Source organism: Cylas formicarius, unplaced genomic scaffold, assembly GCF_029955315.1.
Source record: "Cylas formicarius isolate icCylForm1 unplaced genomic scaffold, icCylForm1.1 PGA_scaffold_2__14_contigs__length_35257938, whole genome shotgun sequence".
Lineage (NCBI taxonomy): Eukaryota > Metazoa > Arthropoda > Insecta > Coleoptera > Brentidae > Cylas > Cylas formicarius.
The window spans coordinates 14,103,584-14,120,030 of NW_026844319.1; the positions used below are offsets into that span (position 1 = coordinate 14,103,584).

General features: G+C 33.3%; 1 protein-coding gene across 2 annotated transcripts in view; it reads right to left on the bottom strand.

Annotated features, from left to right (window-relative positions):
- The window catches only part of LOC132697808 (ATP-dependent translocase ABCB1-like), a 36,327-nt gene that overhangs the window by 10,276 nt on the left and 9,604 nt on the right, over positions 1-16,447 (bottom strand). The window contains exons 3-14 of one of the 2 annotated variants that reach the window (XM_060663466.1): positions 9,903-10,202; positions 8,159-8,259; positions 7,928-8,099; positions 7,725-7,872; positions 5,202-5,374; positions 4,923-5,144; positions 3,572-3,697; positions 3,138-3,512; positions 2,798-3,079; positions 2,580-2,738; positions 1,730-1,834; positions 1,508-1,669 (exon numbers count right to left, since the gene is read on the bottom strand). In XM_060663466.1, coding sequence (XP_060519449.1) covers positions 1,508-1,669; positions 1,730-1,834; positions 2,580-2,738; positions 2,798-3,079; positions 3,138-3,512; positions 3,572-3,697; positions 4,923-5,144; positions 5,202-5,374; positions 7,725-7,872; positions 7,928-8,099; positions 8,159-8,259; positions 9,903-10,202 — 2,325 coding nt within the window. Of the gene's footprint in view, positions 1-1,507; positions 1,670-1,729; positions 1,835-2,579; positions 2,739-2,797; positions 3,080-3,137; positions 3,513-3,571; positions 3,698-4,922; positions 5,145-5,201; positions 5,375-5,424; positions 5,759-7,724; positions 7,873-7,927; positions 8,100-8,158; positions 8,260-9,902; positions 10,203-16,447 lie in introns of those variants that run through there. The other variant, XM_060663467.1, reaches the window with a different exon arrangement.

Sequence of the window (16,447 nt, forward strand, 5' to 3'; positions counted from 1 at the left end):
ATGTGTACTACTGTTCAAAGGAGCGTTCATCAACTTGATCAATTTGAATTTTATTTTGTTTAGTTTTAAGAAGAGGAAATTTATTTTTGTTTTTATGTTTTTTGTTTATGTTTATGTACGGCTAAAATATGGAACAAATTTATTTAAATATCAGGTATTGCATTTCAAGAAAAACGTGCAGTAAACAGAAAACATACAGGGCGAGTCAAAAAGTAGACGCCCAGTTCATTTTCTAAACAAACATCATTTTTTAAATCCATTTAGAATTCTGCATCAAATTTCACTCTTAATTCTGTTATTTTATATGTGCAAAATAATAAAAAACGGAAATTTAATTTTAAAACGAACAGGAAAGTAGCTAGTAAAGCTCTTAAAAAGTCAGAATGATATTTCTTTCAGTAATGAAAGTGAATATGGCTGATCTAAATGAAACCCAGAGAAATTAAATTTTAATTTTTATTGGATATTAAACAAAACGTGAAAAAATTTGTAATTTACCTCACGCAAAAAATATCCAGAAAGATCCATTGCAAGATCCACACAAAAAGTAAAATTGACTTAATTCCTACTTTCGCCGTTTCTAGCCAAATCCAAATCAGTCTGATATATCAGATAGACAAATTTGGATGGATTAAAAAATTGCGGTCCAGTTACTAAAGGAACTTCGTGTCAACATCTCCCTTTTCAGCATTTTTCTTGAAATCCAATACCTTATTTTTAAATGAAGTTTGATGTTTTGGTTAGTTTTTTTCACATAAGTAATAATGTTTTCATAAACATTTGCTCGATTTCTGATTTCATTTACATATAATTTTGTTTTATAAATAGTTATATTTAAAAGAAGTTTTACACACAATCCGCTATTATGATATCGCAATAAATGTAAAGCACTTTTAAAATTGAACTGAGGTGGCTTTCACTTCATGAAAATCCATTTAACACAATAAATAAGAACTAAAAGTTCAGATTTTCATGAAATTATATATATTCACATGACAATTGTTTTTTGATTTGATAAGGTCACGGTGTTGTCGAAACAATTGTCATGTGTATATATAATTTCGTGAAAATCTGAACTTTTAGTTCTTATTTATTTTGATAAATGGATTTTCATCAAGTAAAAGCCACCTCAGTTCAATTCCAGACTTCTACTACTCTTCCAAGTCTGAAGTCGGTAGCTGCAAATTTTATTGCACTTTTAAAATACAAGTATCCGCTTTTTTTGTCGTTTGATTTATACACACGTTGAACACGTGCGAAAATTTTTGAACAAACTCAATTTAGTCTATCTTTCTCCGTTGGGTTGATTGTAAGTGCATTATGGAAAGAGGCAGAATGAAATAATCACAATTTTGCAAATTTTACATAATTTTCTGGTTAAATCGAAGAAATACACCAGCTTGACAACGCCGTGCAACTGTGCGTCATTTGGCGATGACAGTTAAACTTTACCCATATACTATATACGCAAACGTCAGGATTACCCGATTTTATTTGATATTCTCACCCCCTGGACACTAGCCGCGTCGCCGGATAATTGTGCGCAGAGAGCTCCAACCGCGTTCTCTTTCCTGTCAAACCAACCAATCTCTTGCTTAAGCATCGAGTCAAACATCATGTTCCTTAACCGATAGGTGAGCTGTTCTCCGGAATAACTAAATGCGTAGATCTGAAATTAATGTACTGGTATATAGACACCAACGCAGAGGTTACGTGTAATTTTTTTTACCTGCAGAAACATGCACACTCCAGACAAAATACCCAAGTAGAAAAATTGCAGGGAATATGTTATTGATAATTGCCTGACAATGACCTCGTCTGTTAGAGACAATACCTAAATATGGAAAAGATGTAAATATGTACTAGAGTGCAGGATGCTGAATAAGGGTCGTTCCATATCAAATCAACCAACATTGTAATAGATAAAAATTGCCGAATTTTAAAATTTTATGACTTTTTATTATATTTTTCAAAATCAAAATATCGCTAATTTTGCTTAAATTTACTCTAAAATATGATCTGAAGAACCATGAAATATTCCATTTTTGAAAAAAATAATTCAAATTTTTCGAACCACGGTATATAAATATATTTGCCATCTTTCAGGATGACTTTTTTTAAATTTTAAATTTAACCAGAAAGAATGCAATTTCTCCTTCATCATCTTAAACAGTACTCGGCGAGGCAAAAAATTAAAATATTTAAAAATTTCTTCAATAATGAACTTATTAAAATTTTGCTGAATTGTTGCAATTATTTTTTCCATTGTTGGCATCATTTGTCCAGCTCGATACTGTCTTTTTTTATTTATTTATTTTTTCATAAATTACATATTTTAATCGAAATGGCATTTTTGAGACCCTTAGACTTAAGTAAATACCACTATTTTAGCGTGGAAAGTTCTCGAAGTACTTTAATTTTTTGCTTGAAAGAGTTTACAGTTTTTTTTTTATTCTCAAACATAAATTATAATAACGCTGCTGGTCCTAAAAATCTGATTTTGGCTACTTTTTATCTTCCGTCTTTCATATCTGTTTCAAAAATGATGAACATTGGATAGGCGACGTAAAGGTACTCACTCCCAGAATATTACCAAAGACTAAACCATACAAGGGCAAGGACGCACCATTCAATACGGATGCTATACTTCCCATCAGCATTGAAAACCACTCAGGTTTATTAGCACTGAGTATTTTCAACATCACACCTAAATTCCCCTTTTTCTCCTCAAGTTTTTCCTAGAATAGAATTCAAGGTGACCGAATAACCGTTGCTACCGAACTGGCTTTCAACATACGGCTTCAAATTCATCGTCCAATTTTTTGTGCTCCTGCTCTTCGACACTCGATGCTATGCTTTTCGCCCTTTGTTTAGTAAGTTCTTTCGATTTACTATGTGCAGAAATGTCTGTATAGCCCTGCGACTCTATCATGTTGTAATAGACTCCTTTAGATTCCATTAGACTCTCGTGCGATCCTTCTTCAACTATGATTCCATTACTAAACACTATTATTCGATTTGCGTTCCTTATGGTTGATAGCCTGTGAGCCACTATCACTTTGGTGCACACCCTACTTATCTAAAATCATCAACATCGACATCGACGCAACTTTAAAATAAATCCGGATATCACGTACGGAATCCAAAGTAGTTTGAACTTCGGCTTCACTTTCCGTATCCAGCGCAGACGTGGCTTCATCTAAAATTAGTAGATTTGGTTCCTTGATCAAAGCTCTAGCGATAGCAACGCGCTGCTTTTGTCCTCCCGAAAGCTGGGTTCCTCTTGCCCCGATTATAGTCTCGTAACCGTTAGGCAAGGACTTGATAAACTTATGGGCGTTCGCTATCTTGGCGGCATTGATAATTTCCTCTTTAGTGGCATTGAGTTTTCCAAACCGAATGTTTTCTGCTATGGTCGTGGCAAATAGGGCCGGTTCTTGGCTCACAACTCCGACATTTTGCCGCAGGTATGAAATGTTTACCTCCTTTAGATCTACATTGTCTATGGATACCTGCGAAGAATGTAAATCTAATGCATCAATGTCTAATGGCAGGAGGATAAGTGTCTTACGCTTCCAGCATCGGGATCGTAGAATCTTTGCAATAATTGGACAACAGTGGATTTTCCAGAACCAGAATGGCCTACCAGAGCCACGGTGTCTCCGAACACTATTTCTACGTTCACGTTCTTTAGAACCTGTTAGAAAAGTTTTAAAATGATTCAGAAAAAACATGAAATAATAGACGTTTCGGTCACAAGTAGTGAGCGGTCAGTTCTGAGACTGAAAGTAATGAGCAGCGACTAGGATCTAGTAATTTTTGCCGTGACTGTTAGATGATATATTTGCCACGAGTAAGCCAAATGGACTGTGATTATACTGATGCCGCTTATCGAGGGCCGACTGGAATATTCGACTCTTATCGCGAGTGGGGTAAATATAAACAATTCACTTATTTAAGTAATAGACGTTATATACATTATTATAATAGTATGTATGATGACTATACGCTATTTTAGAAAAGTGTAGAGTATTAAAATTAATTTATTATTACTATTATTATTGGAAATCTGATACCAATAAATAAGCTTTGTAGGATTCAAATCGCAGTGATAAGGTGGTAATTAAAATTACTGCATTTTTTATGACTTCGTCTACAGAATAAGATTCATCATACGATTTGGTTCTTAAAACTGCAACTAGTTGTTTTTGTGTTTCTTCAAAATAAATGTCATGCTGACTAAGTAATTCTTGCAATATCCCTTTTTTGCTGCTGAGCGTTGGTACTTTTTTAGCTTAAGTGCTGTAATAACTAGCATTATCATAAACTGTTAGGTTACCTGGTAAGATGTAATGAGCATTCTTTGGCACTCAACCTTCCCTCGACCAGGTATATTCAAAATGCAGTTCGATGAAGCATTTTGCCGTCCTTTCTATATAGTGTTATGGGTGTCCAACCAACTTGAGTAAAATATTGTATCCAGTTCAGGACTAATGCAACTACGCTTGTCAATATTTTTAAATCTAAATCCGATTTTGTGAAGAAATCTGATTAAGTACTCTCTCATACATCGCATTCTTAAATATTTCATTATGCATGTGTGACGTCCAATTCTAGTGAATTACTGTCTGTGCCCTCTGTTATTTTTGGATTATAAAATATAATTTATTTGCTGCTAAAGTTTCAGGAATCTTATAGTAATCGACATCTTGACTGGTGTCTCTTTTAAATAAATAGAAACAGTATGTGCAATTGTTTGATAATCAAGATAAAAATATAATGCTCGTAAAGCAAACCTCTCGCAACACATATTCAAATGACACTTTTTTTTTATTCGTTACTCTCCTCCGTTCCTTTATTACGAAGAACAAATTTTTTTTTGCTGATAAAAGCGTCCTCTTTCGTTTGACAAAATTACTTACTTGGACGTCCGGTCGAGACGGATAACAAAAATCGACGTTTCTGAAACTAATGTTCGTCTTGAAATTGGGCTTTTTGCCACTGTCTTTATTTTCGTGCATGAGCGGTTTACTTTCAAGGACGGCAAATACATCTTTGGCGGCGCCCTTAGCCATACCAAACACTTCCAAAAATGGCCCCGTTGAGCCTAGCGCTATGGATCCCGAAAGCGTCGAAAAGAATACCTGCAAAATAATTTTATTTTCATTGACTCGCACACAAAACTACAGAAGTAGACTAACACTTATCATGTTACCGGGAGAGTAGGTGATTTGGTCTATTGGTAGAGCCCTTTCTTCAAGAACCAGGCCGGTGCCATACCAAAATGCTAGCGCGAAACAAGCGTAAGCCAAAAACCAAAAGAACGCTTGGCTGATCGCGTTGAAAAGACATCTCCTCAGGTTGTTATTTCTTGCTAGAAAGCGAATTATATTTATTTCATTTATTAGTAATTCAACTACAGACCCCAAACCCAAAAACAAGTTCTAAAATTAACTGAAATTCTGACTATTACTCCATCAGAAAGAGATATGAACAGGAAATCGTTCATTAGAATAATTCAATCACATTGGAAACATTCTGGATCAACTTTTCTAATAAATTTGCAAACAATGCTTTTTTATTACTAAATATGTCGATTTTACTTTAGTTTTTATTATGTTGTCATAACTGCGGATTTTAAATGGTAATTTGTTCTAGCTGTGCCTTTAATGGTCCTGTAACCTTTTAAACGCATTTTACATATTTAGGATACTTAAGTATAACTAAGTCAATGATGCATTATCAAAGACTAAATTATGATGACCTTAAAAACATATAGTAACTGAGTCATAACTCTTCTGTCGTGCAGTGTTAACAATTTATAACGGTGTATCTAGTTGACATAAGTATGAGGTTCTCCTTTTGACAGGTTGGCAAATTTAAGGAATTTCTTTTGAATTTTTTCATTCATCTGCATTTATTTACATAAAACTCCCAGCAAATTAATTTTATAAGCATTTCGGTACTTTTTACTCACCCGGTACGTAAATGATATAAAGTTACACTTTTTGACATTAAAATCTAACAATTTAACTTTAGTAGATTATTAATATTCTCTTGCAATATTCTAAAATCATTTTATGTCTCTATTTTTCTGTATATTTTTATGTCATAGACCTACAAGAAGATATTTGACCATTTGATGTTTTATTCTATGTCATTTATAAATAAAAGTGGCCCTAATATTAAACCCTATGGGATGGGATGTAGGAAACAATGAAAAGGAGTTATTATTTTTAACTGAGAGGTAGTGTTTTGTACTTGTTAAATAGGATTGCAACAATGAGCACCAATTCCTACATAACCTGATCAAAAGCTTTTTCAAGGTCTGTGAAAATAGTATCCACCTGCCCCCATATGCCATGACATTTGTAACAAATTCTGCAAAATCTATTAGATTTCCCACAGTAGATATCATAATGAATATCGGATCACTTTTGGTTTACTGACTTAAAAACTGGGTCTATTAACTTGTTTGGGAATGTTTTGGACCTTATTACATAATTAAAAATTATGGAAAGAGGAAAGTAGCCTAGATACCGGATATCATTATATTTCTTAAGGCAGGCGGCGCCATTTGTGCGTTTTTACGTTAATCAAGAGCACAACAAAGCCGACAATTTCTGATAAAATTACAGATACCTACAAATTTTTACTTACCGTGATGTAATTGAAATTGCGTGCTGCCAAAATTTGAACATTCCTATTTCCAAGAGGTAACACTTATTATTTTTTTATTATACTATCGGATTCAGTAAATTGTCAGACTTTTAATTTGTATATGAATCCTGAAGACAAACTGTTTTCTTTTAAAAAAACATGATGGTTAGTGTTTGTGTGATATGTAAGAAATCCAGAAGATTTGTAAATACCAAAGTTTTGGATATCGCATATCCGATATTGGATATCCCATATTGAGAATTATTTATCTAAAAATGCGTTAAATCATATGAAAAAATGCCACCACCTCTAAAACTACATGAAAAAAACCTAGTTGTAGTTACTCAAGAAGATAGTAATGCCGTACCATCAGTTTCAGTAAAAAAATGATTCAGAGACCAAAATCTGCTATGACCATAACGCCTTTACTAGTAAGAAAAGAAGGCGTGGTGGCCATTGCCCTAATAACGACATCTCCATAAAAATTACAATTCCATGAGGCTTTAATCAGCTTGGAAATAACCAAAAGTAGATCCAAGACATTTATTAAACAAATTGAGGTTAAGCAAAATCCAAAAAACAATCTTAAGGGAAAGGGAAATTAGAAATAGGATAAACAAGTTTAAAACTCTTCTAGTGAAAATCTTGTAGTGCAATTAATGTGTAGTGATGTAATGATATGGATAGATATAACGAAGACATTGAGTTTCTATATTAGAACAACCTTTTTTCAGAGGACACGAAAGGAGAAACATGGATAAAATATACATCGTTTATTCGTGAAAATTATTAGGATTTATAAACTTTTTTTTTACCATCTATGTCATTGTGTACCTTTTGTTCTTTTGTGTTCCCAGTATCGAACATATGTTTTTTTAGATTCTCGAAAAACAAAGCGAGATGTAGAGACTTTCAAATTGTACAAGAAAACCTGTGGTATAAAGGTCTGCCAACATGTACTACGTAAAAAATAAGTATTTTTTGTTAAATAAAAAAAAGTAATAAAAAACATAATAAAATATAAAAGTATCTTCTAGACTCAAAAAAGTGGCGATAAAATGTACCTTCCTTCACGTAGTTATCGTATCTCTGGCACTCTTTATTCTGTCCGTCAAATGCTATTACTGTCCTTACTGAACCGAGTACTTCTTCAGCTATCGCCCCAGCTGCTCCGTATGCTTGCATCTCTTGTTTGCAATATTTAGCAGATAACTAGAGGTCTAACTGACATAAGTATAAAAAACATTTAGTTTTTTCATGCAATTACCCATCCTATTCCGCTTAAAACGGCAGTTTGGACGGGGAAAGAAGTTAGGCAAACGAGCGCCAACTTCCAGCCTCTCAACAGCGCCCAAATAACTCCCGCAACAAATGTGGCACAGTAAAATATAAATTGTCCGACTTTGTCTCCCATGCCGTCTTCAATTTTTGGAATATTGCTGCAATAGCAATAACGTTACATTCCAAAGTGAAACCTGTTGGGTTGGTTCAGACTCACTCAGTCAGTACGCTGGAAAAATTTCCTGTAGGATTTTGGTCGTACCAGCCAATATCCTGACTTAACGTTCTCTCCAGAAATTGTTGTCTCATTTTGAAAGTCTGAAATTTAAAGGAACGAAACGCAGCTTGGTAAATTATAGAAGCTTTATAGAAATAAGAACGCTCCATCTTTGTAGTGTATACTATTTGAGGGAGGAGGCGCCTAAAGGAGGGACATAAGTATTGTCTAGGATGATTGATTCCCATATTGGTGAAAATGGCGCGACCTGAGTTGCGGTTAAAATTGTTTGGTTATTTAGAAAGTTCTATGGAATCTCGAACTTTTCCTTGGTACAAGGTTTGATTACATGCAAGAATTTTTTGATTAACTTCTGGTGTCTCAAACGGAATTTTGTCTTTGATGGATCGAAGGTGTTGAAAGATTTCTGGACAAGTGGCAAATCTGGTTTTAACAGTGGCAAGTGGGATTGCATTTCGGATTTATTTTCTTTGATAGGTTGTGGTAAAGTGTGTTTTGTAGTAGAACGCTTAATATCTCTAATGGAAATTATTTGAGAAAGGAGCAGATATAAGGTGTATTAATTTTGGGTCAAGTAATTCAGTTTACGATAGTGTTGGCGCTCTGCAGACAACAGAGTTGATAAGCGATGACTTCTGGACTAGCTGTGACAACGAATTAAGGTATTAGTCTGTGTGCGTACTTTTTATGTAAAATTAATTACCTAATTTTTGTTCATAAATTTAACCGTTGCAAGAAAAATATGTTACAGCATTTTTCAATTAAAATGGGAAGATTTGATCCTGATTTTCGGAATGTAATGTATCTGAAATTATGTTAAGAGTTTCAGAAATAGGAACTTTAGTAAAGAGTCCTAATAAATGGTTTTTAATTGTTCAATGAAGTAAAAAAAGTGAAGACCGTCTATAAAATTTGGTAATAGTTAAAAGGTTGGATGTCGTAGATTTATTCTTCCTGAAACCGTGTCAATTCTTGTCTCAACTCTATTCGTTAAAGGAACATGACAAACTCTTGTGGATAGCGTTCTCAAAGTATTTTTTGAAGTTGTTAATAAGTTATCGGTAAATAGTTTTCAATAAATAAAAAGGCCGGACAAACACTAAAGTCTGTAAATAATAATTTTGTCTAACCTGTTGCAGTAGTGTGTAGTAATGTGCAGTGGAGTTTTTATATTTCTTTAAGTGCGCCATCTAACGTGCGGCAATTGAAACATTTTATGGAGTAACGCCAGATATCTTGAAATTTTTGAAAAGGAAGTTCGGGAGGTTGTTTTTTTTTTTTGGCTCGATTTTGTATGATGAATAGCGGAATAAACATAAAATTAAGAAAATGCAACAAATATTTTGAGATTTGAAATTTGTTTTGAAATTCAATACATTACTGTAGATTTAGATATGATAGACTGGGGTTTTGTTTTAAGATTCTGTTCACGATCGAGTGTTTCTTATACGAATTTGTTTCCAGTGTTTGTGCCTTTAGTTAATTCCCTTTCCTAATTTCTACACGTTTTGGGGATATAAATCTAAATAGGAATAAACTTTGTTATTAAAAAGCTCGACCGACGAATTTACATCTTTTACAAAAGAGAGAAAGTATTACTCATTTATAATTTAAGATCGAGGACCTATAACAGTACACCATTGTGTTGATTTTGTTTCAACCTAAAGCTGCTCCATGAAGAACCATTTCTGACTTCAAGTTTATGAGAAAAAATATTACTCACCTGCCTCGTTGATGTAACTGCGAATACCAGAGCGCCAATGTAGGTCATTGCGAGGGTAACAAATGAAACTACCACTGTGTATACGACGAAATATGAAATGGCGTCATACAATTCATCGTCCAGACCAGCTTTTTCGGTTTCTGTCAAATTTTTCGATAAAAGAGTGCTGGTGTATTCTATCAGCACTCCGGATGCGTCTCCGAAGAGAATAAGCAGATAAGGCTGCAAGACGCCACATATGATTGAAGCGAATACCCCGATCAAAATTAAGAGCTTGTCCAACGTCGTAGCGAAGCTGTACTGAAGATAAAACATTAATTGGTGAGGAGGAAATTTTTTTTAAAGTGTTGCAAAACATATTTCACCAAATTAAGTGTCCTTTAAAAAACATACCGGTAGCAAACTGTTTAACTGGATAACTCATAAGAACTCACCCACCTATTACAAAATTTATAGTGTTATGTCTTTATAATTAATTAATTATTTTTCTGAAATTTCAAATAGAATGATACAAATATTTTAACTGACTGAGAAATTAGATCAAATTTATAGAAAAAAATATAAATTTCGATTTTTTCTTGTTATTGTTAATGTTTTATTATGACAAATAATGAAAACAACAATTTAAATAACTAATCACAAAACCATAGGAAACTGGTTTTCTAACGACTGCTAACACTTTTTTAAGAAATTTCGTACAACAATTTGAACAAAGTTTATCTCAGGCTTTACCATCATATGGCTATTAGCCCTTACACCTACTACAACCCACCCTTTGCGAACTTTTCTTTCTAAACAGCTATTTCCACCCACTTAACTCGTTTTTAGAGAAAATTTAATATGATCAAGGCATATTTTGAGAATGTACTGCCTTGAAAATTCTCGCATCCGTACTAATTGACGATATATGTCACCTGCCAGATTGGTTGTCGAATACCGCAAGGTCATTGGTTACGAGCGGGATTTTAAATCTCGCGCATGCGCATGATGAATGACTTTCTAAGAAAAATTTTAATTCTTATTAATTATTGTATTAATTTATTGTACTATTGGAATATTCAGGGCCTCTATATCTCTAGTACTCTAATACTACTGCTCTACTCTACTATACTAGTTATCGTTATAATCTCCTGAATTAAAAAATTAGTTAGGAGACCCGATTTCATTATTTATTAATTTCAAAATAGTTCAGCTATTTTACGGCAGTGCATTTTAGACTGCTTTATTTCCTTTTTTTTTAATTGACTACATAACCATACTGGAAGATAGCTGTTATAGAATAATTATTTTTACTGAGGATATGTTTCTTATATGTATATGTACAAATAAAAGTTTAGGAACATTATACCCAACTCCTTAAGCTTTGTCGATCTCGAAACAAGAATAGTTTCAATTTGGTAATCAAACTCGATGAAGTTACGCTTAAGAGTTAATGAGACAACATTAAATCTGCTGCACCAACCATGTGAAGAAATTTAGTGCAAAAATTTAAACTAAGCTTGTCTTAGGCTTCACTATAATATCAGCCAAAATTTAAAAATATTAACGGGGTAAAACTACTAAAATTTTGCACTTCTTCTGATGAACTTCGGACTCCCTATTCACCTTTATGTTTTTATACCTTTTTACACTTAGTAGGCCGCGAAAATAAAGGTCAAATTTTTGTTTCACACATGTTAATCGTTTCCATTTGCATAAAGATGTGTGTGTTTGAAATGCCGTTTTCATACGAAGAAGCAGCAAATATGATAGCATTAATACATAATTTGAAATGTTTTATTCAATTAAATTATTAACGTTTTGTTTCTAATTAAATTGTTTGCAAGCCTTTGAAATGGCCACCAGCTTGAATAATTGCTACCTTGATTAAAAAAATGGTTTCTAAAAAAATTATATCAATCATAGTTTGGGTTAGTTTTTTAGAAGATCTGTAAATAGTAGCCATCTTTGTATTTTTAAGGCGTAATTCTTAATCGTAAAGATATTGACAATTTTAAAATACCTGTTTCCTTCTCTAAAATACCCAATTGGACACTGATCTAGAGTACGGAAAGTGTCATTTTACGACGACAGTTTCGTTTCCTACGGCTGGGAACCCCTTCGGGCATTTCCCCCTCCTTATTTCGCATGTAATATTTTACCTTCCTGCCATTTTTGCGTGACTAGTTATATCTATTGATTTCTTCATCTGAAAATTTTTGTTATACGAGGGTCGCTTGAAAAGTTTCCGACCTCACCCTGAAGATGGCGGCACTAGAAGCTATTGGTTGTAGTTGTACATCTCTTGTTACTTACTTACTAAAGTTTCGGCCATTTTGAAACCGTGGTTTTTAGTTAAGAGTCGTTGTGAGTGTTTTCGTGAAAATGGAAAACATGATTATAGAGCTGTTATAAAATATTTGATTTTGAAAGGAAATACGCCCACGCAAAATAAAGTTGCACCGTTACACCGCAGTGAAATTTTGGGCAGCTAAATTTAAATGTGGCCGTAAGAGACGTCGAAAAACCGTAACTACCGACGATAATATTGCTAAAGTTCATAAAGTAGTGTTAAACAACCGTCGAATTAAAGTGAGGGAGATAGCAGAGGTTATAAAAATGTCGGAAGAACGTGTTTTTCTATTCCCTTATGTAAAATACCGTCACTTTACCACGTGAGTTTCTTGTCCCACTGATTCGAGCCACTTCGGATATTTCCGGATTATTACCACACGGGTTTGGGACAATCGGGCGTTTTCGGAAATTTTACCCGCAATTTGAATTTTGACGTTTGTCAATTCTGACGGTAATGTCAGTTTTAGTAAACTTTTTAAGTCACTCGTTTATTAACCCTTTCCAATTTCTTAACTTATTCACAATTTTTCAACTTTTATATTGTATATTGGAAATTGTGTATTCCAAGCAATAGGTCATATTTTAAGAAATAACAGCGCCGATTAAGGAATTTTATTATCGATGTCATTTGTTTACAACGGCTGACGTCCATGCAATAAAGTGACTAATACGATTAGGAATCAAGAATATGAAATTGGCTAATCCCGGCCTTACTCTCCAAAAATTGATTGATTGACTGAGTTAATAATTAAAAGTAATTTTTAATTAAAAAATATGCGATAAAAATTTGTAACCGGATAAGGATGTCAAAATAAGCAATTGTTCGCAGAGTTAGTCCTTGAAAATGACTAATGTTTCTAAATTTGTTGCTAAAAAACGGATTAGTAGAACTGAGCTTGCTAAAAATGACAAATATTATTATTCCCGCCATGAGGCTGAGTTGCAAAAATAGTTTAAATATTTTCGAATACGACCGGAGTTGAATACTCAACAATATACGGAGTTATTCATGAGCATAATCGTGGCACCAACACAGCACCAAAGAGAAGTAATAAAAAAAATTAAAGAAACTGCCATAAATGAGGATGAAAAGCCTACCAAATAGAATGTGAAGCATGTGGGAAGTAGAGAACTTGCTAGAAAACACTGTAGAGCCACTTATTATTTCTCTAGATTCCAACGACCGGAGTTTATCTGACTACTCGGAACATGATAAATAAACTTTACAATTTTTTTTTTAATAATAATATTTATAACAATCTCTTTCGTTATAATAATGCATAATTTTTTTTTAATCTAATAAATTACTTGTATTAATCCCGCTGTTACATTATTTTGATTCACCAAACTCATCTTTCTACTGTATGCACATTAGTGAAATTAGAAACGATTCGAGGTGTGTAAAAACTGAAATAGTGAACTTATTGGAAACTATAATTGAAATTTATATGAACTTTAAGATATAACCCTTAAGTTGTCCGTCCTGTGCAATCGTCCCTATATATTACTTGATGTTTTTTTTTTCAAATTTCTAGCTTCGTTCGTTTCCCCCACACCGTATCTGGTTGCTCTTACTGGGGCACTCGGTATTTTCAGCAATTTCTCTAGGCCAACTTCCCTAATACTATTTTTTTCCAAAATCCTACACGCGAGATGAATCACCTGGCATTCTTCTCAACTTACACTGTTGAATGAATAATCCAAAGTAAAATAAACATGAATTGTCTAAACTATTATCCATTGAAAGTGATAGTTTCTGGTTCTGTTTAAAAAAAAAGAGTATAAAAAGTAACAAAGAAGTTGATCCTTCCATAATATTTCGTGGATTCACCAACGGCCTTATCCATCTACGTCTAACGCAACTAACCAAAACTAATTCCTGCAATTCCTACACGTACAGGGTGTCTCACATAAGGTGATCCATTTTAAATACAAAAGTTCGTCCTATTTAACACCCTGTATTTTATTAAGTTTTTGGATTTAGTGGTAAAAATGAAGGTAAGTTTCATGAGACCGATCTGTTTTAAATATTTAAGGTTATGTGACATTATCAAAAATAATAATAAGAAAAGCATGCAAAATAGATATTAGGCTAACTAGTAATATTTACAAAAGGAACACACGTTTTAGATTAGGTAGCATTACATCCGAGTTTAGAATTATAGCCGGTGTCTTTTTCTACCATATTTATTTCGAAATTTGTAAATACCAAGATCTCATTGGTCTCGATTTTTTTCTGCCACTATATAATTATTTCAATTTTTGTATAACCTATTTCTTAAAGTTACCCACATAAAAGTCCATGGCCCATTTAAACAGTAATGGCAGACAATTTATCACAGCTTAAACACGATAATACGGAGCTGAAAAAACATGTTTTCGTAGCAGCATATTTCAGCATCGATTTGATTTCTGTTGAAATTAAAATACTAAATATTATTTTTTACATAGAATGCGCTAAAATGAGAAAAAATCAAACAATTCAACAATCACTCTAAATAGGCGTAGAACATGTTTTACGAGCGTTCTACTAAAGGCAATAATAAACAGAGTGAAAATGAGATCTTGGTATTTACAAATTTTGAAACTCCTTACGGTACAAAAAGACGCACGGTGCCATTGTTGACTCGAAAATCATGAAAATTCATTAAACCTAAACCTTGTGTAACAAATAAGACTAATTAGAATAAAATCTATTTTCCGGACTCTTCTTAATATGCTGATTTTTTTAATAACCAGGCACATAACCTTAAATATTTCCTAAACCGTGCGAAAATGAAATAGGTCGGTCCGATGAAACTTACCTTTATTTTTACCACTAAATCCAAACACACAATGAAATATGAGTGTATATAAAATTTCTTTGTAACTGTTACAAATTTTGAGAAAACGTGGCCAACCTTATGCGAGACAATCAGCACAAATTCAGCGCAATTTTTAAACTTCGATTGATCCATGTAAATCTGTTTTTTTTATTCTCAGAATCAGCTTGGATGATTCATCTGAGATGAATCATTCAAAAATTGAAAAATCTTGAAAAAATGTAAGCAATACTTACTAATTTCAAATAACTGGTTTCGTTTTGCTTAATAACAACCCCCTGAGCTAGCAGAGGTAGTTCTTGCAATTCGAAATCGCTTTTAATGTTTGCTGATGATCCAGATTCATTTGTGTCGCGTGGCTTTCGGTTACACGTTTTCCTTGCACCGTCCAAATTTGAATTTGTAAAACTCATTTTTCGGCCAAACACCCGCCTCGATTCGGTAAACGTTTTGTTAACTTGAATACTTACCGCCGCCTATTTCACATGGAGGAAATACAACAAAACAAACAAATAGCGACAATGCGAATTAACGGTATCAAAATTGCGGGAAACCGATAAGTTGCGCAATAGAACCCCAAATAACATGTTAGTCCGGGAGCTGAAGACATTTTTTTGAAACATTATCATCAAACATCACGGACGGTCCCGGAAATTATTAAAAAAATAAGTAAATCGAATATTTTCTAAAAGTCCGCATCTCCAAAAAAGCTTAACGCCTTAGTAAACTTAGAGTCATTAATTAAAAAGACTTTTCTTATACTATCAATGGGGCTATGAGAGACGCGATTGTGGTGGTTAGCCTGCTACCGCATAATCGTAAAAAAATAATTTTCTTAAAAAAAATACATGAAACGATATGTTTTTATTAGCCAAAGCCATTGAACATTCAACAAACCGCCCAGTGTGGACAAACAAGCATATAATGGATGACCGCACTTGCGCTAGTGTATATCCACCATCAACCCAAGTTTGACTTTCTCTTGGAACACACACACACACAATTCTTATAAAATCCAAGGTTTTTTTAAAGAAATATTGAAAAAAGAAATATTCAGATATTAAAATTTTTGAACGATACTAGTAATAAATAATGTGTATTTACTAAAAACCATGTACATTGGCCCTAACAAAATGACATGTCGAGAATTGTTTTTGCTTTGTAACGATTCTTTCTATTTTGTGTCTGCATATTAATTCTAGGCGGTGCGGTGACGTCACAAAATACCTGTTTTCAAAAATAACCTATTAGAACAGATTAGATTATTTCATAATATGGATAAACAGATTGTGACTATATCGGTTTTACTTCAACTTAGAAATTAGGAAAATAGGCTTCAAGTAGCATTACAAATAATCCAACAAAAACATGCTCTTAGAATCCTTGAAA